Genomic DNA, 16,870 nt, shown 5'->3' on the forward strand with positions numbered 1-16,870 from the left:
CATGCAGGCAGAACAATCAACATCTAGTTATATGACTGTCACTATCTTCGTTTCTGATCTTAACCATCTAGATTTCTGTCCTTCACCATCTTGTTTTATGGTTGTCGCCATCTTAGTATATTGTTGTCGCCATCTTCAGTTTTGTCCGTCACCCTCTTGGTTTTAGCAGATAAAATAAGATAATCCTTTATTAGTCCCGCAGCGGGGAAATTTGCAGGGAGCATCATTTACTAAATGAACATCATGCTGTATTGAAGAAGACTTGAAACTAGAGATTGAGACCATAAACTCATGTTTACAATGTTTACTGAGGGAATAAATCAAGAGAGAAGTAGAGTCATTTTCTCATAGACTTCTATACAACCAGAGGAGTCGCCCCCTGGTGGACAGCAGAGAGAATGCAAGTATTTAGACACTGTTCAGACCCGAGGGTTGATGCCTGGTCAGATTAAATAATAAATGACACCATAATTTATTCATTTTTGGACACTATTTGAAAAAATAGGTTGAAGCTATGATCAGGTATATTAACCACAGTAACTAACTGTTTCAGAGGTGATTTACCAGTTGATAGGTTATAAATTGATTCCCAACGTGCTTTCTGACACATGAACTACAGATATTTGAAATAAACGTGCAAAGAACCTTATTTACAATAAAACAAAGTTGGACTCATCATGTTTCTGCTGCACCCAGTCTGCTCTCAGTGTGTTTACCCTCATGAACAGGTGGAGGCGCTGCTGTGCTTCTCAGAACAAGTTGTTCCACCAACGAAGAAGTCACGTTGCATCCTCACTGCAGAGATCGTCTACGCTAGTGAAGACGTTTCACACTTCATCCAAATAGAAATCCTCTGTTACAAGTAAAAGTCGTCCATTCACAATGTTACAATAAAGTAAAAGTACAAGTATTGACATCAGAAGTATGCAGAATGGCCTATAGTCAGAATAATATATTTTATATAATTGTACTATAATCACTTTAATGTTGCAGCTGGTAAATTTAGAGCGTATTTCAACATATCAGTTTACAATAATCTATATCAACGCATCATAATTGTTTTTTATTTTTGTGATTTTATGAGTAAGTATCTAAATGTATAAAATAAGTTAATTAAAAAGTGCAATACTACCCTCTGAGGTGTAGTGGAGAGGAAGTATAAAGAAGTATAATAGCGAAGTAAAGGCCCTGAGTGAATAATTATCACTTTATTATTATCATTTCTTAGTGACAGTCCACCACTGTATTCACAAGATTCCTCTTCTATCGACAGAAATATAAAAAACAAGTCTGATGGCATGTTGTCATGTTCCAGATGAGCGAAGGTGGCACCAGTTCACTCACCAGTTGCTTCACTGGTTTCAGCTTCACCGCTCGGAATATTTCTAAACTAAATGTCTTTTGTTTGCTTTTGGGAAATTGTGTTTCTCCTGCTTTATGACATTTGATTGACCAAGCACCTGCAGGTCATCAAACTATGTCAAGAAAACCTCCAACCGTAAAACATCAACAAACTACAAACTATGAATTTTATATTTACAGTTTCATTCCATTCACTGTTTATTTTATTAGATACAATTCACAAAAACATAATAAACGTCTGGTAAATGGGCTGTTATATTGTTTTATTCTAAACATATCCTATTTGTTTGTTGCTTTCCTGAACTAGCCACACAATAATTCCACTACACGTTGTTCTGTGTATGATTGTGTACGTGACAAATAAACGTGATATGACTTGTGTGTTGTTCTTTTAATTTTTAGTTTGCTTTTTCAATTATTTTGTTTAAACATTTTGAATATATATTCATACACGCACATAATGTATTAATATGTATTCAGAGCAACACACTTATATTACTACAACATTAAAGTCTATATATATATATATGTGTGTATCCTGTTACATTACTGTTCATTTAACGTATCACCACTGGATTATATTTTATATACATTGTCTTGTAGTCCTACATTATAACGTCTTCACTATTCTATGTCTTGTTTCTTGGATTATTATTTTTACTCCTTTTATACATTTTGTAGTCAACAAAACACTGAATGAAATGTCTCCGGTCCTCGGAAACCGCGGCAGAGTGAGACCTCCTCTCCTCGCCTCCTCTCTGCTCGGTGTTTAAGGAAACGTGGCCTTACAGCACCTCCTCTCCTCTTCCTCCTCTTCCTCCTCTCCTCTCCTCTCCTCCTCTTCCTCCGCCAGTCTCTGCCTCGTCCCCCTGAAGCCGTCTCTGTAGAACAGCATGTCTGAGCCGGACCAGGTCCCGGTCCCGGTCCCGGAGGCCTCCCCGGTGCTGAACGCGACGGAGCGCTTCGTGGCCTCTGCGCAGGGCTCCGCGCTGGCCTACGGAAGCCTGCTGCTCATGGCGCTGCTGCCCATCTTCTTCGGGGCCCTGCGGTCCGTCAGCTGCTCCAAGTCTAAGGTCAGGGTTACACATTACCTTAGCTTAACCCTTAACTTAACCCTTAACTTAACCCTTACCTTAACTTAACTTACCTTTAACCCTTACACATTACCTTAACTTAACCCTTAACACATAACTTAACTTAACTTAACCCTTACACATTACCTTAACTTAACCCTTAACCCTTACACATTACCTTACCTTAACTTAACCCTTACACATTACCTTAACTTAACCCTTACACATTACCTTAGCTTAACCCTTAACCCTTACCTTAACCCTTAACTTACACATTACCTTAACTTAACCTTACAACCCTTAACCCTTAACCCTTAAACATTACCTTACCCTTACACATTACCTTAGCTTAACCCTTAATTTACCTTAACTTAACCCTTAACCCTTAACTTAACCCTTAAACATTACCTTAACTTAACCCTTACCTTAACCCTTAAACATTACCTTCAGCTTACCTTAACCCTTAACTTAACTTAATTTAACCCTTAACTTAACCCTTAACTTAACCCTTACACATTACCTTAACTTAACCCTTAACCCTTAACTTAACCCTTAACTTAACTTAACCCTTACCTTAACCCTTAAACATTACCTTAACTTAACCCTTACCTTAACCCTTAACCCATACCTTAACCCTTAACCCTTACCTTAACCCTTACCTTAACCCTTACCCTTAACCTTAACCCTTAACTTAACTTAACCCTTAACTTAACTTAACCCTTACCTTAACCCTTAAACATTACCTTAACTTAACCCTTAACCTTAACTTAACCCTTAACTTAACCTTACCTTAACCTTAAGGTTAGGTTAAGGTTAAACACTGTTTACCTGTTGTCACATGGTTCACACTGTTTACCTGTTGTCACATGGTTTACCTGTTGTCACACTGTTTACCTGTTGACACACTGTTTACCTGTTGACACACGGTTTACCTGTCGTCACACGGTTTACCTGTTGTCACATGGTTTACCTGTTGACACACGGTTTACCTGTCACATGGTTTCACACGGTTTACCTGTCACATGGTTTACCGTCACACGGTTTACCTGTCGTCACACGGTTTACCTGTCGTCACACGGTTTACCTGTCGTCACACTGTTTACCTGTCGTCACACGGTTTACCTGTCGTCACACGGTTTACCTGTTGACACACTGTTTACCTGTCGTCACATGGTTTACCTGTCGACACACGGTTTACCTGTCGTCACACGGTTTACCTGTCGTCACACGGTTTACCTGTCGTCACACGGTTTACCTGTCGTCACACGGTTTACCTGTCGTCACACGGTTTACCTGTCGTCACACGGTTTACCTGTCGTCACATGGTTTACCTGTCGTCACATGGTTTACCTGTCGTCACATGGTTTACCTGTCGTCACATGGTTTACCTGTCGTCACATGGTTTACCTGTCGTCACACGGTTTACCTGTTGTCACACGGTGCTGTCACATGGTTTACCTGTCGTCACACGGTTTACCTGTCGTCACACGGTTTACCTGTCGTCACACGGTTTACCTGTCGTCACACGGTTTACCTGTCGTCACACGGTTTACCTGTTGTCACACGGTTTACCTGTCGTCACACGGTTTACCTGTCGTCACACGGTTTACCTGTCGTCACACTGTTTACCTGTTGACACACGGTTTACCTGTCGTCACACGGTTTACCTGTCGTCACACGGTTTACCTGTCGTCACACGGTTTACCTGTCGTCACACGGTTTACCTGTCACACGTTTACCTGTCGTCACACGGTTTACCTGTCGTCACACGGTTTACCTGTCGTCACACGGTTTACCTGTCGTCACACTGTTTACCTGTTGACACACGGTTTACCTGTCGTCACACGGTTTACCTGTCGTCACACGGTTTACCTGTCGTCACATGGTTTACCTGTCGTCACACGGACAGGTGAACAAAGAGTCGGTTACAAAACAAACAACATAAACATAGGAAATGGTAACATGTGATTTCTTAAAGATATTTATACAAACATATTTTATATACATTTGTGTTAAACAGGGTTCGACGTGTGTTACTGTGTGTGTGTGTGTGTGTGTGTTGTGTTGTGTGTGTGTGTGTGTGTTGTGTGTGTGTGTGTGTGTGTGTGTGTGTGTGTGTGTGTGTGTGTGTTACTGTGTGTGTGTGTGTGTTCTTGTGAACATGCGCAGTTGAGCTTTAGGTAACGGTGAAAAAACCAAAACCCTCCCACATCCTCTGCAGCACGGAGGTGAAAAGTAACTGAAGTATACTCTTAAGTATTCTTTGAGGTACTTGTACCTTCTCCTCTACTACATTTACGTGGCAGCTTTCATCATATTGCAGATTATGATGAATAAAAAAATGATTTCATTTCTGAAAGGTTGCGATCATGGAGTTTCAACTTCAAAAACAACAAACAAAGGATTAAAAGTCGTTCATCTATTCGTCGATTTATTGCAATAATAACAGGATTTAAATGGGCAGTAATTAGGCCATCAAACATTTATGTGAAGGAGATTTTACTTTAGCTCTTAACTTCTGAGGCCAAAGTATTATTTAATTAATGAAGATGAGCTGATGACAGTTGTTATTTCATTCAATGTAGCTGGAAGGATTGTTTTTAGAGTAACCTGGTCCTAAAAGTCAGTTTTGACAGAATTTATTAAGCGTTTAAGTCACATTTAGCGTGTTGGTATTCTTCTGTGGTAATAAATGTAAATCTTTTGGATTTCATTCTGTTGCTTGAACAAGACATTACTTTTATACAGTTTTAATTAATTGGATTTAATTGCTTTGTTTGTATATGTTAAGAGGGTTGTGTTCAAGTTAAACTAAGGTGTGAAGTTGCATTTAATTTATATTTTTTATTTAATTTTTCTTTTCTTTTTATATTTATATATATATATATAATATATTTTCTTTTTTTTTAATTCAAATGTTATTTAATCCACGAGTTTACAGAATGCTGTCAGCATTAGTTGCATTAACTGCCTCCTCATGTTCACTCTGTGAGCGACGTGACTGAAGCAGGAAACGACCACAGAGGACGTTGAGAGAACTGTACCGGGTGTTTGTCTTTCTGTGGTCAGATCTTGTCGCTCTGATAGCGCCACACTCGGGAAACGCCACAGATGTGTCGTTTCTCAACGGTGTCACATGTCACGCTCATAATTTGGCTTTTGCTCTCCAGTTTAATCTTGTAACCGTAACTTTTGAGTGAAAGCGCTGCAGTTGTTTCTTCTTGTGTTAAAGGTATTTCAGTCTGTAGATCACCTCCTTAGTTAGTCATCAATAATCATTCTTTTACATGGCTAATCAGAATTAGTTTAGAAGTTAGAAGAGAGTGAGTTATAGATGGTAAATATCAATTTTCTGTGTATTGACAACTGATCATAACAGGCTTGTTGCACTAGATTCAATAGATAGATATTTATTTTGTGTACGGTGGCCAGCGGGGACCAAATTTGAGAACATTTCAAGGAAATAGAAATGGGTATTGTAGTCTCAGGTTTGCTGTAACTGGGTTTGAATCCGCCTCCTTCTGCAGGTCATCCTTCATCTTCTCTCCTCCTCTTCATCCTTCCTGTCTCTCTCTCTCTCTCTCTCCTGTCAGCCATCTTTAATCTAATGAGGTCAAATAACATCTTTCATCATTTAAACTGTTTTGCTCTCAGAATTCAACAATGACTATTTGTTTCCTGTTGATTTTTGCGCCCTGCTTCCTGTCCTCCTCTTTGTGGCCGATCTGACTCCTCTCTCTCCCTGTCTGTCTCTCTCCCTGTCTGTCTGTGCACACCTGTCTGTCCATCCATTCTGTCCTTCTGTCTGTCCGTCTGTAGGAGCTCGGAGAAAATGATTACGATTCTGGGTTCAGAGTGAGTATGAGAGCCGCTTGTTCACAGCACTAACACATCAGTAAACGCACCAACAGTCAGGAGGGTTCACTGCACTGCCTCAGCTACACAAACACAAAGCAACACCTAATCAATACTTTTACACTAACAATGTGTGAAATAACAAAGTGATCAGATGAATATTCATAGTGAGTTTCAGTCATTGTTTTTCTGTTCACTACCTGTTCAGATTTTAATGATCTTATTCTACTTTATTACCTCTTTATTCAAACCCTGTAAAGAAACAAGTCAAGTATTTAGTGCATTACAAAGAAACAAAGGTTTAATATTCTGTAAACAATTTGATTTGGCTGTAAAATATATTATAATGTAGATTTTTAAGACCTCCAGTTTCTAAAGCATCTATGAAGGCATTCAAATCAGAATGTTAGTGATGTAAACGGTGAACTATTTGTGTCACGTCTCTGCAGCGAGCGCCTACAACCAACACAGAGGTTTAAAACCCAAAAAGTGTTTTGACTGGTTTTCTCACTGCGTGTCCCAGAATTCACCAGAGACTTTGATGATCAATTAATTCAAAGACAGTGCTCACCTTTTAGTGCAGAAACAAGGATCCTCTCCTCTTATTCCTTCTGTCCTTGTCTCCTCTTTCCTTTTATTATTTTATCTCGTCTTTGTTTCTTTCCTCCTCTCTCCTCTGTCCCACTTTTCTCTCTCGGGGGAGCAGAAGGAGGAGAATATAGAAGGAGGTGACCCTCAGGGACTCGTCTGTAGTCCATCTGTCTGTCAGTGGGAGGACGCTGGAGGAGAGATGGTGTCTCCTCTCCAGTAAAGTGAGAGTGTCTGGTCTTTGTTGGTATCGTCTACGGTGTTTTATTAACTACGTCCACTCTGAACCTCAGAGGCTTCGGTGTCGGGATCATCTGATCAGCGCGGCTTTGCTCGCCAGTGTGCTTCATTGTTATTGGTTATCTTGGTTAACTGATCCTCTGCTGAACAACGAGGCAAACGGCCTCAAACGCTCCGTTGGGCCTTTGGACTGCAAGTGTTTGAATTAAAGTGAGTCTCAAGTGGAAACTGGCTGCAGCCAAAAACCATTTTATTCTCAGTCTTCTTCAGATGTTCTTCAGGTGATTTGAGGAAGACTTTCCACCCTAAACATCTTTATTTTTTGCTGCATTATTCTTGCATGTTGTGGCTGCATATATTCCATTATGGAGTGTTTTTATTTAAAGGTCACTGCTTCTTCCTGGTTGGTGAGAAAGGAGAAACGGCAGCTGAAGCCACATTCAGAGCAGCATTTACATTGAGACGATGGTTGAAACGTGAACACCATATTTTTACTGATGACTTCTCCTTTTTATTATGTGAAATTATGCTGAATTTGGAATATATATCTGCCTGTCCCATAATTTCCATCCAGGATAATTCTAGTTAATATTAATGCTAATATTAAAATCACCAAGCTACTAGCTGAGATCTGGGAACGTTGTGGTGTCACTAACAAGACGTGTGACGGGTCAAGAAACACAAGTTTGTTTGGTTTATATGTAAATAAAACTTTTTTTTTGTACAACACTTAAAACTACAACTTCCCATCTCTCTCTCTAGAGTGACAAACCTATCTCTCTGTATTTAACTCTCTCCTCCCAGAATGCATCAGACATGCCTGAAACCATCACCAGTCGAGACGCAGCGAGGTTTCCCATCATCGCCAGCTGCACTCTGTTTGGGCTCTACCTCTTCTTCAAGGTAACAACGGGGTTTCCTCAGCCGGGCTCCAGGGGCCTCATGGAGAGAGGGTTTTGAGTAACGTGTGACGTGTGTTCTCATGCAGGTGTTCTCTCAAGAGTACATCAACATGCTGCTGTCGGTCTACTTCTTTGGCCTGGGCGTCCTGGCTCTGTCTCACACCATGAGGTAATGGGAATATGGAAACCTGACATTATGATGGTTTTTACAGCTACTGGCTGTGATAAACGGGGTAGTTTTAAGAAAACATTTTTCCATCCCGCCGGCTGGTTTTGGGGTTCAGAAGGTTAAATAAAGATGGAGATCGGCATTTATGTTTTCTAGTCGTTGGTCCGATAATGAAACGTGAACAAGTCTAAATGGACAGGGCAGAGCTAGGTTCCATTTAGTTACATTGTGGTGCCTTCAAGCTCAATCCAGTAAAAATGACTATTTGACTAAAGTCAATTTTAACGTTATCATGAGTCCGAATGTTATCTTGTAAAATGAAGTTTAGTTCCTTATTATTTGAATTGTGTGTTTTTATGCAAATCCCCACTATAGATGACTTAAACAAAGCAAAAGTAAATAAATTGATGATGATAATAAATATTTTAGTTTATTGAGATGAACTGATTGAAAATGTTAATAAACGTTGACAAACGTCATAATTTGCAAATGAAAATGTGTTATAAATCGCTATATATATATATATACATATATATATATATATATCGTGATAGTATATCGTGATAATATTGTGATAGTATCGTATCGTGATAATATCGTATCTTAGGTATCGTGATAATATCGCATCGTGATAATATCGTATTTTGATAATATCTTAATGGGACTTGTGTATCGTGATAATATCGTGTTGCATTGAAGGAGGTGATTATGACGCTTTGTTCTTGTTTCTGTCTCTCAGTCCTCTGATGTCCAGAATCTTTCCAGAGTCGTTCTCAAACAAACAGTACCAGCTGCTCTTCACTCAGGGCTCCGAAGAGTCCAAAGAAGGTGAGAAACCCGGTTTACTGTTGTATCATCACATCTTCTGCTGCTGATTAGATCGCCAACCATTGATCGGCCATCTGTCAGAACCGGACGGTTGTCAGCTGATCAGCCGTGACCGGTGATCGTCCAATTATAATCAGAAACTCAGAATAATAGAATTTTTAAAAAACCAATAAAATTCCTCTCCATCTCTCTGCAGAAATTGTCAACTATGAGTTCGACACCAAGAACCTGGTGTGTCTGGTTATCAGCGCCGTGGTGGGGGTCTGGTACGTGCTCAAAAAGGTAACGTCTGACCAGTCCATGAAAAAGGTCACCAGCTGTTATTATTAATGACGAGTGTCCTTATGATGTCACAGACATTCAGAGAGCTGATGTCATATTTCTGTTTTTGTGACCACAAGTACTGTTTCTATGATGTCACTGTACTAGATAACCAATCAGAGAAGTTTAAAACCCTGTTTTGACTCTAGTGATGCCAGAGTAATGCATCATGTGACATCACAGACCTGGATAGCCAATAACCCGTCTGTGTTTTGTGACATCACAGCACTGGATAGCCAATAACCTGTTTGGTTTGGCGTTCGCCCTGAACGGAGTGGAGCTGCTCCACCTGAACAACGTCAGTACCGGCTGCATCCTGTTGGGGGGGCTGTTTGTCTACGACGTCTTCTGGGTGAGCTGACTTTTTAAAACACATTTAGTTGTTTCCAAAATCTCTCTCTCACTTTCTCCCTGCTGCCTATGTAGGGGGTTCAGCGTAGAGGACTCCATGAGGAGCTCCTGACTAAATGAATAAACACGTTTGGACACTACTAGTTTAAGCAGTTTCATAAATAGAAGCCCAGATCTTAAAAAGGTCTCCAACTAAAACCCTGATGCACCTGAACACACCACAACATCTGTCTCCTGATTCTGTCTCTCTGCAGGTGTTTGGGACCAACGTCATGGTTACAGTTGCCAAGTCCTTTGAAGCACCAATCAAATGTAAGTGTGTGAGGTCTGTGGCAGCGGTTAATGTTTCTACGGGTGACGGATATCAGATGGACACGAGTCAGCGCCTGAAAAAGCTCTTTTGTTGTCGTCCCTCTCCTCCCTCAGTGGTGTTTCCTCAGGACTTGTTGGAGAGAGGACTTGATGCCAGTAACTTTGCCATGCTGGGTCTGGGTGACATCGTCATCCCCGGTATCTTCATCGCCCTGCTGCTGCGCTTCGACGTCAGGTAACGCCCACCTTCTCTCTTCTTCTTCTTCTTCTTCTTCTTCTTCTTCTTCTCTTCTCTCTTCTTGAGGTAGATTGGAGGTTTAACGTTTCTTATGATCGTTATTCTACCTGCAGCCTAAAGAAGAACAGCAGGACGTATTTCTACTCCAGCTTCCTGGCCTACATCTTCGGACTGGGCCTCACCATCTTCGTCATGCACACCTTCAAACACGCACAGGTACGAGGCAAAGGGGTCGAAGGTCGTGCACCACTGCAAGGTTGCCTTTGCAGATCCGTGAACTGATCTTAACCCTCTGAACCGTTTTTTTTTTTTTTTTTTTTTTGCTCCCGTCACATTTTTCTTTCTGTGCTCCTCTATGGAAACAGAACAATCCTGACTAGAAGTAGAGAGAACTCAAACATGTCTTTAGTGCAGAATAACACAGTTATGATGACATAAATGATAAAAAATGAAAAAGACACAAGAGTCTACAAATGTTACCAATGATGGAGAAAACATGGAGGCTCTACGTGTTCAATATATGATACTGTTCACAATTTTACAAACTCTCCTCTCCTTAATATTCTGTGTTCAGCAGCCTGGAAGTTCATTGACCTGAATCTGTCTGTCTCTCTCTCTCTCTAACTGTCTGTCTGTCTGTCTGTCTGTCTGTCTCTCTCTCTCTAACTGTCTGTCTGTCTCTCTCTCTCTAACTGTCTGTCTCTCTGTCTGTCTGTCTGTCTGTCTGTCTCTCTCTCTCTCTAACTGTCTGTCTCTCTCTCTCACTGTGCAGCCCGCTCTGCTCTACCTGGTCCCGGCCTGCGTGGGCTTCCCCGTGGTCGTAGCTCTGTTCAAAGGAGAGCTCACAGAGATGTTCAGGTCAGTAACAGCGTGACGATGTGATTGGTTTCAGTCTCACTGATTCATTGAGATCTCCGTGAAAATGAGGACAAAGTAACAGAACGGAAGCTGCTGTGTTTTAACTGGAGAACTGGAATAACTGGTGGGAAACCATTAGTTGTTCCTTGTAATCATTAAGACTTCAATGAACTGTAGTGGTTGTCATGGAAATGAGTGAATCAGTATTTTCACAAATGTCTAAAAATGTAAACGATGAAAATAAGGCCTCGATCTGCCCGAAACACAGAAATAAAACTGGAAGAGAAACGTCTCAAATGACATAAAGTATCAAAAACACAAAATGACATCAAGACAAATCCCTTCAGGTCCATAAAACATAAAGAACCTTTAACTGCCGCTGAGCTTAGAGCGGACGAAGCAGAAAACAATCAAACACGGACATAAAGATTAAAGAGAGAGGATGATGCACAAAACATGTTTTCGTCTTCTTCGTCAGACAAAAATCATCACGGACAACAAAACAAACTGACACGATGAATCCGCTCATCTGTAAGCATTTATTGTTTTGGGTTTATTAGAGGTCGACTCGTTGCATAATCACATTTTTGGAGCTTTTAATGTTTCAGTCTCTCGTCTTTGATGGACAGTCCTCCTCCTCCTCCTCCTCCTCGTTTGTTCAGCACTTGTCCTCCTCAGCTTCCCTCTCTTCCAACTCTTTCCTTTTTATTCTTGCCATGATTTCTCCTCTTCTGTCTCCGTCCGTCTCATTCTCTCCCCCCTCGACCTCTCCTTTGACCTCCCTCCCGTCTCCCCTTTATATTTTAGCAGGAGAGCTCTAGTAGCTTCTCACTTTAGAGTTTAAGATACAAACTTACACATTCTCTCTTTCTCTCTCCCCCCTCCTTTTTTCTATCATGTTTCATCACCTTTCTTCTTGTCTTCTGCACCGTGTGTCTGTCTCCTCCCTCTCCTCCCTCGTCTCCCCCGTGGTTAGCTATGAGTCATCAGAGGAGCTCCTCCCCGGTTCTCCCCGCCTCACTTCCTTCCCAACCGTCAGCGGCTCGCCCGCCAGCCTGGCTAGCTCCATGAATGCCTTCTCCATGGCAACAGGCTCCTCCCCCCGCCGCCGACGGTTACAGCCCACCTCCATGTAGAGGCCCCGCCCCTCTCTCTTTACTCCCCCCCACCCTCCTGTCTCACCTGGGCAGGTAATCAGCCTGTTAAATAGTGCTGACATCCGTCTGTCCGTCACTGCTTCAGTTTGTTGACATTAACAACATCTCAATATATATGTTTTTTAGAAATGAATGTAAACAAATAAAATTCTAATGTGCAAAAACAACATTTTAAATATTACATTTCAGGCAAAAATCTTGTTCAAAGTGAACGTGTTGATGCAAACAACAGAGTGTAAAAGCCGTTGCAGGTAAAAATAAATAAAAAATAAGTTCCGGAGGAGAGTAGGAGGTTCATTCAGAGAAAAACCTTTTTTAAATTGAGATTAAAGACATAAATTTACAGGAAAAAAACACTCGGAAAATCAGTTTTTGTCAAAGAACCTCGCGGCTTCACTTTACAAGGTCGGATCAACTTCATCACATTACACAGTTGACAACCCGATCAGATTATACTTAATCATGTTCATCATCATGAATAATGATTTTATCTGGACTCTGAAGAGACACTGAAGTAACTGATCTCAGAACATCGGTTCTTACCGTATGAGGTTTCACAATGAATGTTTCCTTGTTCTGAGATGAGTCCACAGGAGCTGCAGGGCTTTTCATTGAATCATTTTTGTTACCAGCGAAATGCTGAAACATTAGTTGAGCTTCACACTAAAATGTGACCAAATTTAATAATGAATTATTAATGATGAAATAGAAATAAATGCCGGTCTCAATATGAAAAATAAATCTGGTGGCGTCTTCAGTTAAACCAATAAAGGGCTATAAACACTGTTTAAGAATTTACAGTTTGTATTCAGTTAATCTGTGATTTTTATTGTTTCATAATAATAATAAAGTTCTGCTGATTGATAATGTTACACTGAAAAATGAGACCATTGTAATGATGATGCCTTTGTTTCCACTTCCTCTTCCTCATTCTCCTCCCCCTTTTCATTTTCTTCCTCTTCTTCCTCATTCTCCTCCCCCTTTTCATTTTCTTCCTATTCTTCATCCTCCTCCTCCACTTCCTCTTCCTTCTCCTCCTCCTTCTCTCCAGGTATGAGGAGACCCCTCCTGAGGACACGGAGGTTAAAGAGGACTCAGAAACAGAGAAGAAGGACCAATAGCATCCATCGCCCCCCCCCCATCCAGCCTGCTGCCACCACATTTCACTGAAGCCCCTCCCCTCCTCTCCAGCTTCTTGTTGTTTGGGGGGGGGGCTCTCGTAGCCAACGTTGTTTGTCTCTGATAACCGCGGTATGGCCGCTGGTCTCCATGGTAACGGCTGCTGTCGTGGCCCCGGGCGATGGTGTTTGTAATTAAAGGTTGTTTCGTTCCAGCTCGGATCGGTGCCTGTCATGATTCCTCTCTCTGTCTCAGCTGCTCTCACACAGAACCCAGAACCCCCCCGCCGGCTGCCGTCTTGCTTCTACGTTTCATAGTGTTTGCAGCTCGCCGGCTCAGACCGACCAGAAACCGTTAAAGGTTTGTTCAGACCAAACGCAAAGCAGACTTTGCAGTTTACGTTTCTCGTTCAAATCCCGTCAGTGGAGGGATTTTTGGAGTGTTTATGGTACTTTAACGCAAACGCTGCTGCTACCTTCGTTTGTAGAGTAGTTCAACCATCATTTTCCAAATTTACCACGTAGTCCTGCGGCTTCCTTTTCTCGTGTTTTGTCTCTGTATCAGGCGGCAACCTCCGGTTCTGCAGAGTGAAGTCAATGCTTCCTGTGTTAAAGCTGCATTCTCTCTCCTGTCCACCAGGGGGCGACTCCTCTGGTTGTATAGAAGTCTATGAGAAAATGACTCTACTTCTCTCTTGATTTATTCCCTCAGTAAACATTGTAAACATGAGTTTATGGTCTCAATCTCTAGTTTCAAGTCTTCTTCAATACAGCATGATGTTCATTTAGTAAATGATGCTCCATTCAGAGTCAAACAGACCATAAAGCAGGGGATGCTTTAGGGCCTCCAAATGAACCATGATTCTCATTGGTATAAATCCTGCCCAGTACCTGAGCTCTCGTATCCTCTACACCCCACTTCTTCTCTCCGGTCCGTCATCATGGCGTGGTTCTTTGGCGTTCTTCACGTCCTGGTTTTAACTGGCGCCGGGCCGCCGCTCATTCTGCCTTCTGCTTTCTCACATCAGTGTTTTCAGTCTTGTTTTGCTTTGTCTTATTGTTTCTTGTTAAAGGGCCAGAACTTTAAGGTGACAGATCCGTGATTGGTTGTATACTGTTATGTTCTGTGTTTATTCCACCTGTATGAATACTGACTGAATCAGTTCTCTTTCCTACTTTATCTACAAATCAAAGGGACAAAGCGTTCTTATTAGTTCTGCTTCTTCAGCGTCTGTTTACTGGATCATTTAACCAGACAGGACCGGTAAACGTTTACCTGCCTGGTTAAACTAAAGTCGGGTAAAACAATCCGTGAACATTCTTAAAGTTCTGGCCTGTGAGAGGAGTAAAGGGAGGAGGAGGCAGACTGAACCTCCTCTGCTGAATATCATCCAGTCCTCATTCTCAGATCTTATTGGTGGAGAGGTAGTGAAGGGGCGGGGCTCCCAGGGATCCTCTCGTCCAATAAGCTGTGAGAATGAGGGAGCTTCAGGGTTTTTCCAAAGCATTCTCAGTTTTGATATAAATTGAATCTGAATTATTAACGACTTAAGTTTTCCTGCTAGAAATGAAATCAAAGACGACTCGATCAGGAAAACCTTTTATCAGAGGTGACAAACATCTCTGGACTGAAACGAATCAGAGGTTCAATAAATTCACCAAAAGAGTCGACGGTGTTCTGAAGCTGATTTTTGTCACTTGGTGTTATTCTCCTACACAACTGTAGATGACACATCTAAGATGAAAGTCAGAATAGGTAGAAAAATGTCAGAAATTACAGTTTAAAGTTTTTTTTCTATTTGAGCAATTAAATAACACGTCTATAAAGTCGGAAGACACTCGAGAGACCCGTAAAATTAGGAATGTTTAAAATTGAAGCAGCAGAAGATGAGATATCCTGAATGTTTGTCCCGAATACAGCTCACGTGCCAAAAAATTAGTGGAAACTACATTTCCTATCATGAACAGTAAATTTCTTAGAGGGGTATTAAATGTCCGTTGTTTTGTTTACGTCAGAATTTCAAAATAAAAGTTCAAATCTTCTTGGATTTAAAATTCTGGCTCTCTTCAAATTAAAGACTTTATATTAATTTGACTGTTTTTTTATGGCATTTGGAGAAATAATTTTAATTTAAAGTCTTGCAAAATTAGAACATGTCACCTCTTTCACAAAGGTTTGCTGTGTTTTCATTTTCAAGTCTTGCTCACTGATTTAAAAATGCAGAACAGAAAATATCTTTCATTTCTTGGATGCTTAGAAAAGCGGCTCTGACTGGACGTGTTCAGCCTCACGTTGTTATTCTCGATGTTAATCGATGTTGTTGCTTTATTAAGAGATGCACAGTTTTGTATTTTGATGTAAAACATTAAGAGAAATAGAAGTATCATGCTCATATCCAGCTCAGTGACGTTCAGTAGCTCCTCATCGTTTTAAATATAACGTACCTGAAATGTTCTTTTCGTTTCTCTTTCTCTCTGGTTGAATTTGTGCAGGAGGTCGTTTTTACGACCCCGACTGTATCTATTTTATTTGCAATAAACTTTTTTGGTGTTTTGATCACCGTGTAGAGAAGCATAACTCTGAGTCAGTCTGGTTCTTTGATGCACAAATAGTGTTTCCATCTTCAATCACTAGCAAAACTTTAAATGTTTTAAATAGCATTTATTTTTATGTCGGCCCAGTTAATGTTTGTTTGAGACTCAGATATTTATTGTTTTTCTAGATAAAGACACTTTTTTTGAGTATAACTGAGTTGAATGTTTAAAGTAAACGCTGTGTTTAGAGAATGACAGAGGAGCTAGAATAGATCCCTGAGTAACTCCTCAAAGTAAGGGGATGATAGAAATGGGGGTCACAAAGAAAAGCTATAATCATTTTAATCTCATATACAATTGAATATCTTATTGTGATATTTAAAGCTATTTACCAAATGATTAATATAAAAAAAGAAAAAAATAGGGTTTAATTTCAGATTAAAAGGTGTCCAATATTTAAAAAAACAAACGTTCTTGATACATATTCAAATTTATATTTAATTCAGTCAGTAAAATTCAGACAGCTCAAAATTCTAATTTTTTATTGAAGACAAATGCAAAATAGTAAGTTAGTATAAAGTTGGGTTTTTTTACATTCCCCACTATAGAAAAAAAGTTTAAGTCCCTCTTTAAACTTGGTAATATGTAGTATCGAGTTACTTTAAAACACTCAATGTATTGCTTACTTATTTATTAATTTGTTTGATCATTTAGATACAAAATGTCATTTTAGGATAGATTTATGTGTTGTAGACTTTTTGACATTAGGCTTTTATTATGAAAAAGACCAAAAGTATAACATTTGTATAATGTTTGTTGCCATACACACATTGCTTTATCCTTTAGTTTGATAATATGTTCATTTACTTGATTATTTAGTAGTTTTATGAGTAACATTTTTTTTTACAGATTTCTGTGCTTTAGATCTGACAAATGTATTCTGAAAAAATATCTTTTGCTCAT

At 40.3% G+C, this 16,870-nt stretch overlaps 1 protein-coding gene across 1 annotated transcript; it reads left to right on the top strand.

Moving 5' to 3' along the window:
- Positions 1-2,116: 2,116 nt before the first annotated feature.
- hm13 (histocompatibility (minor) 13) lies at positions 2,117-15,950 on the top strand. Its single transcript, XM_054608921.1, has 11 exons — positions 2,117-2,435; positions 7,923-8,021; positions 8,107-8,189; positions 8,929-9,017; positions 9,214-9,299; positions 9,565-9,690; positions 9,944-10,001; positions 10,116-10,236; positions 10,353-10,455; positions 11,012-11,097; positions 13,306-15,950. The coding sequence occupies exons 1-11, from the start codon at positions 2,256-2,258 to the stop codon at positions 13,373-13,375; spliced, it is 1,101 nt and encodes a 366-aa protein (XP_054464896.1). The 5' UTR covers positions 2,117-2,255; the 3' UTR covers positions 13,376-15,950.
- The last annotated feature ends 920 nt before the right edge of the window (positions 15,951-16,870 follow it).

This window comes from Anoplopoma fimbria, chromosome 12 (genome assembly GCF_027596085.1).
Source record: "Anoplopoma fimbria isolate UVic2021 breed Golden Eagle Sablefish chromosome 12, Afim_UVic_2022, whole genome shotgun sequence".
Taxonomy (NCBI): Eukaryota; Metazoa; Chordata; class Actinopteri; order Perciformes; family Anoplopomatidae; genus Anoplopoma; species Anoplopoma fimbria.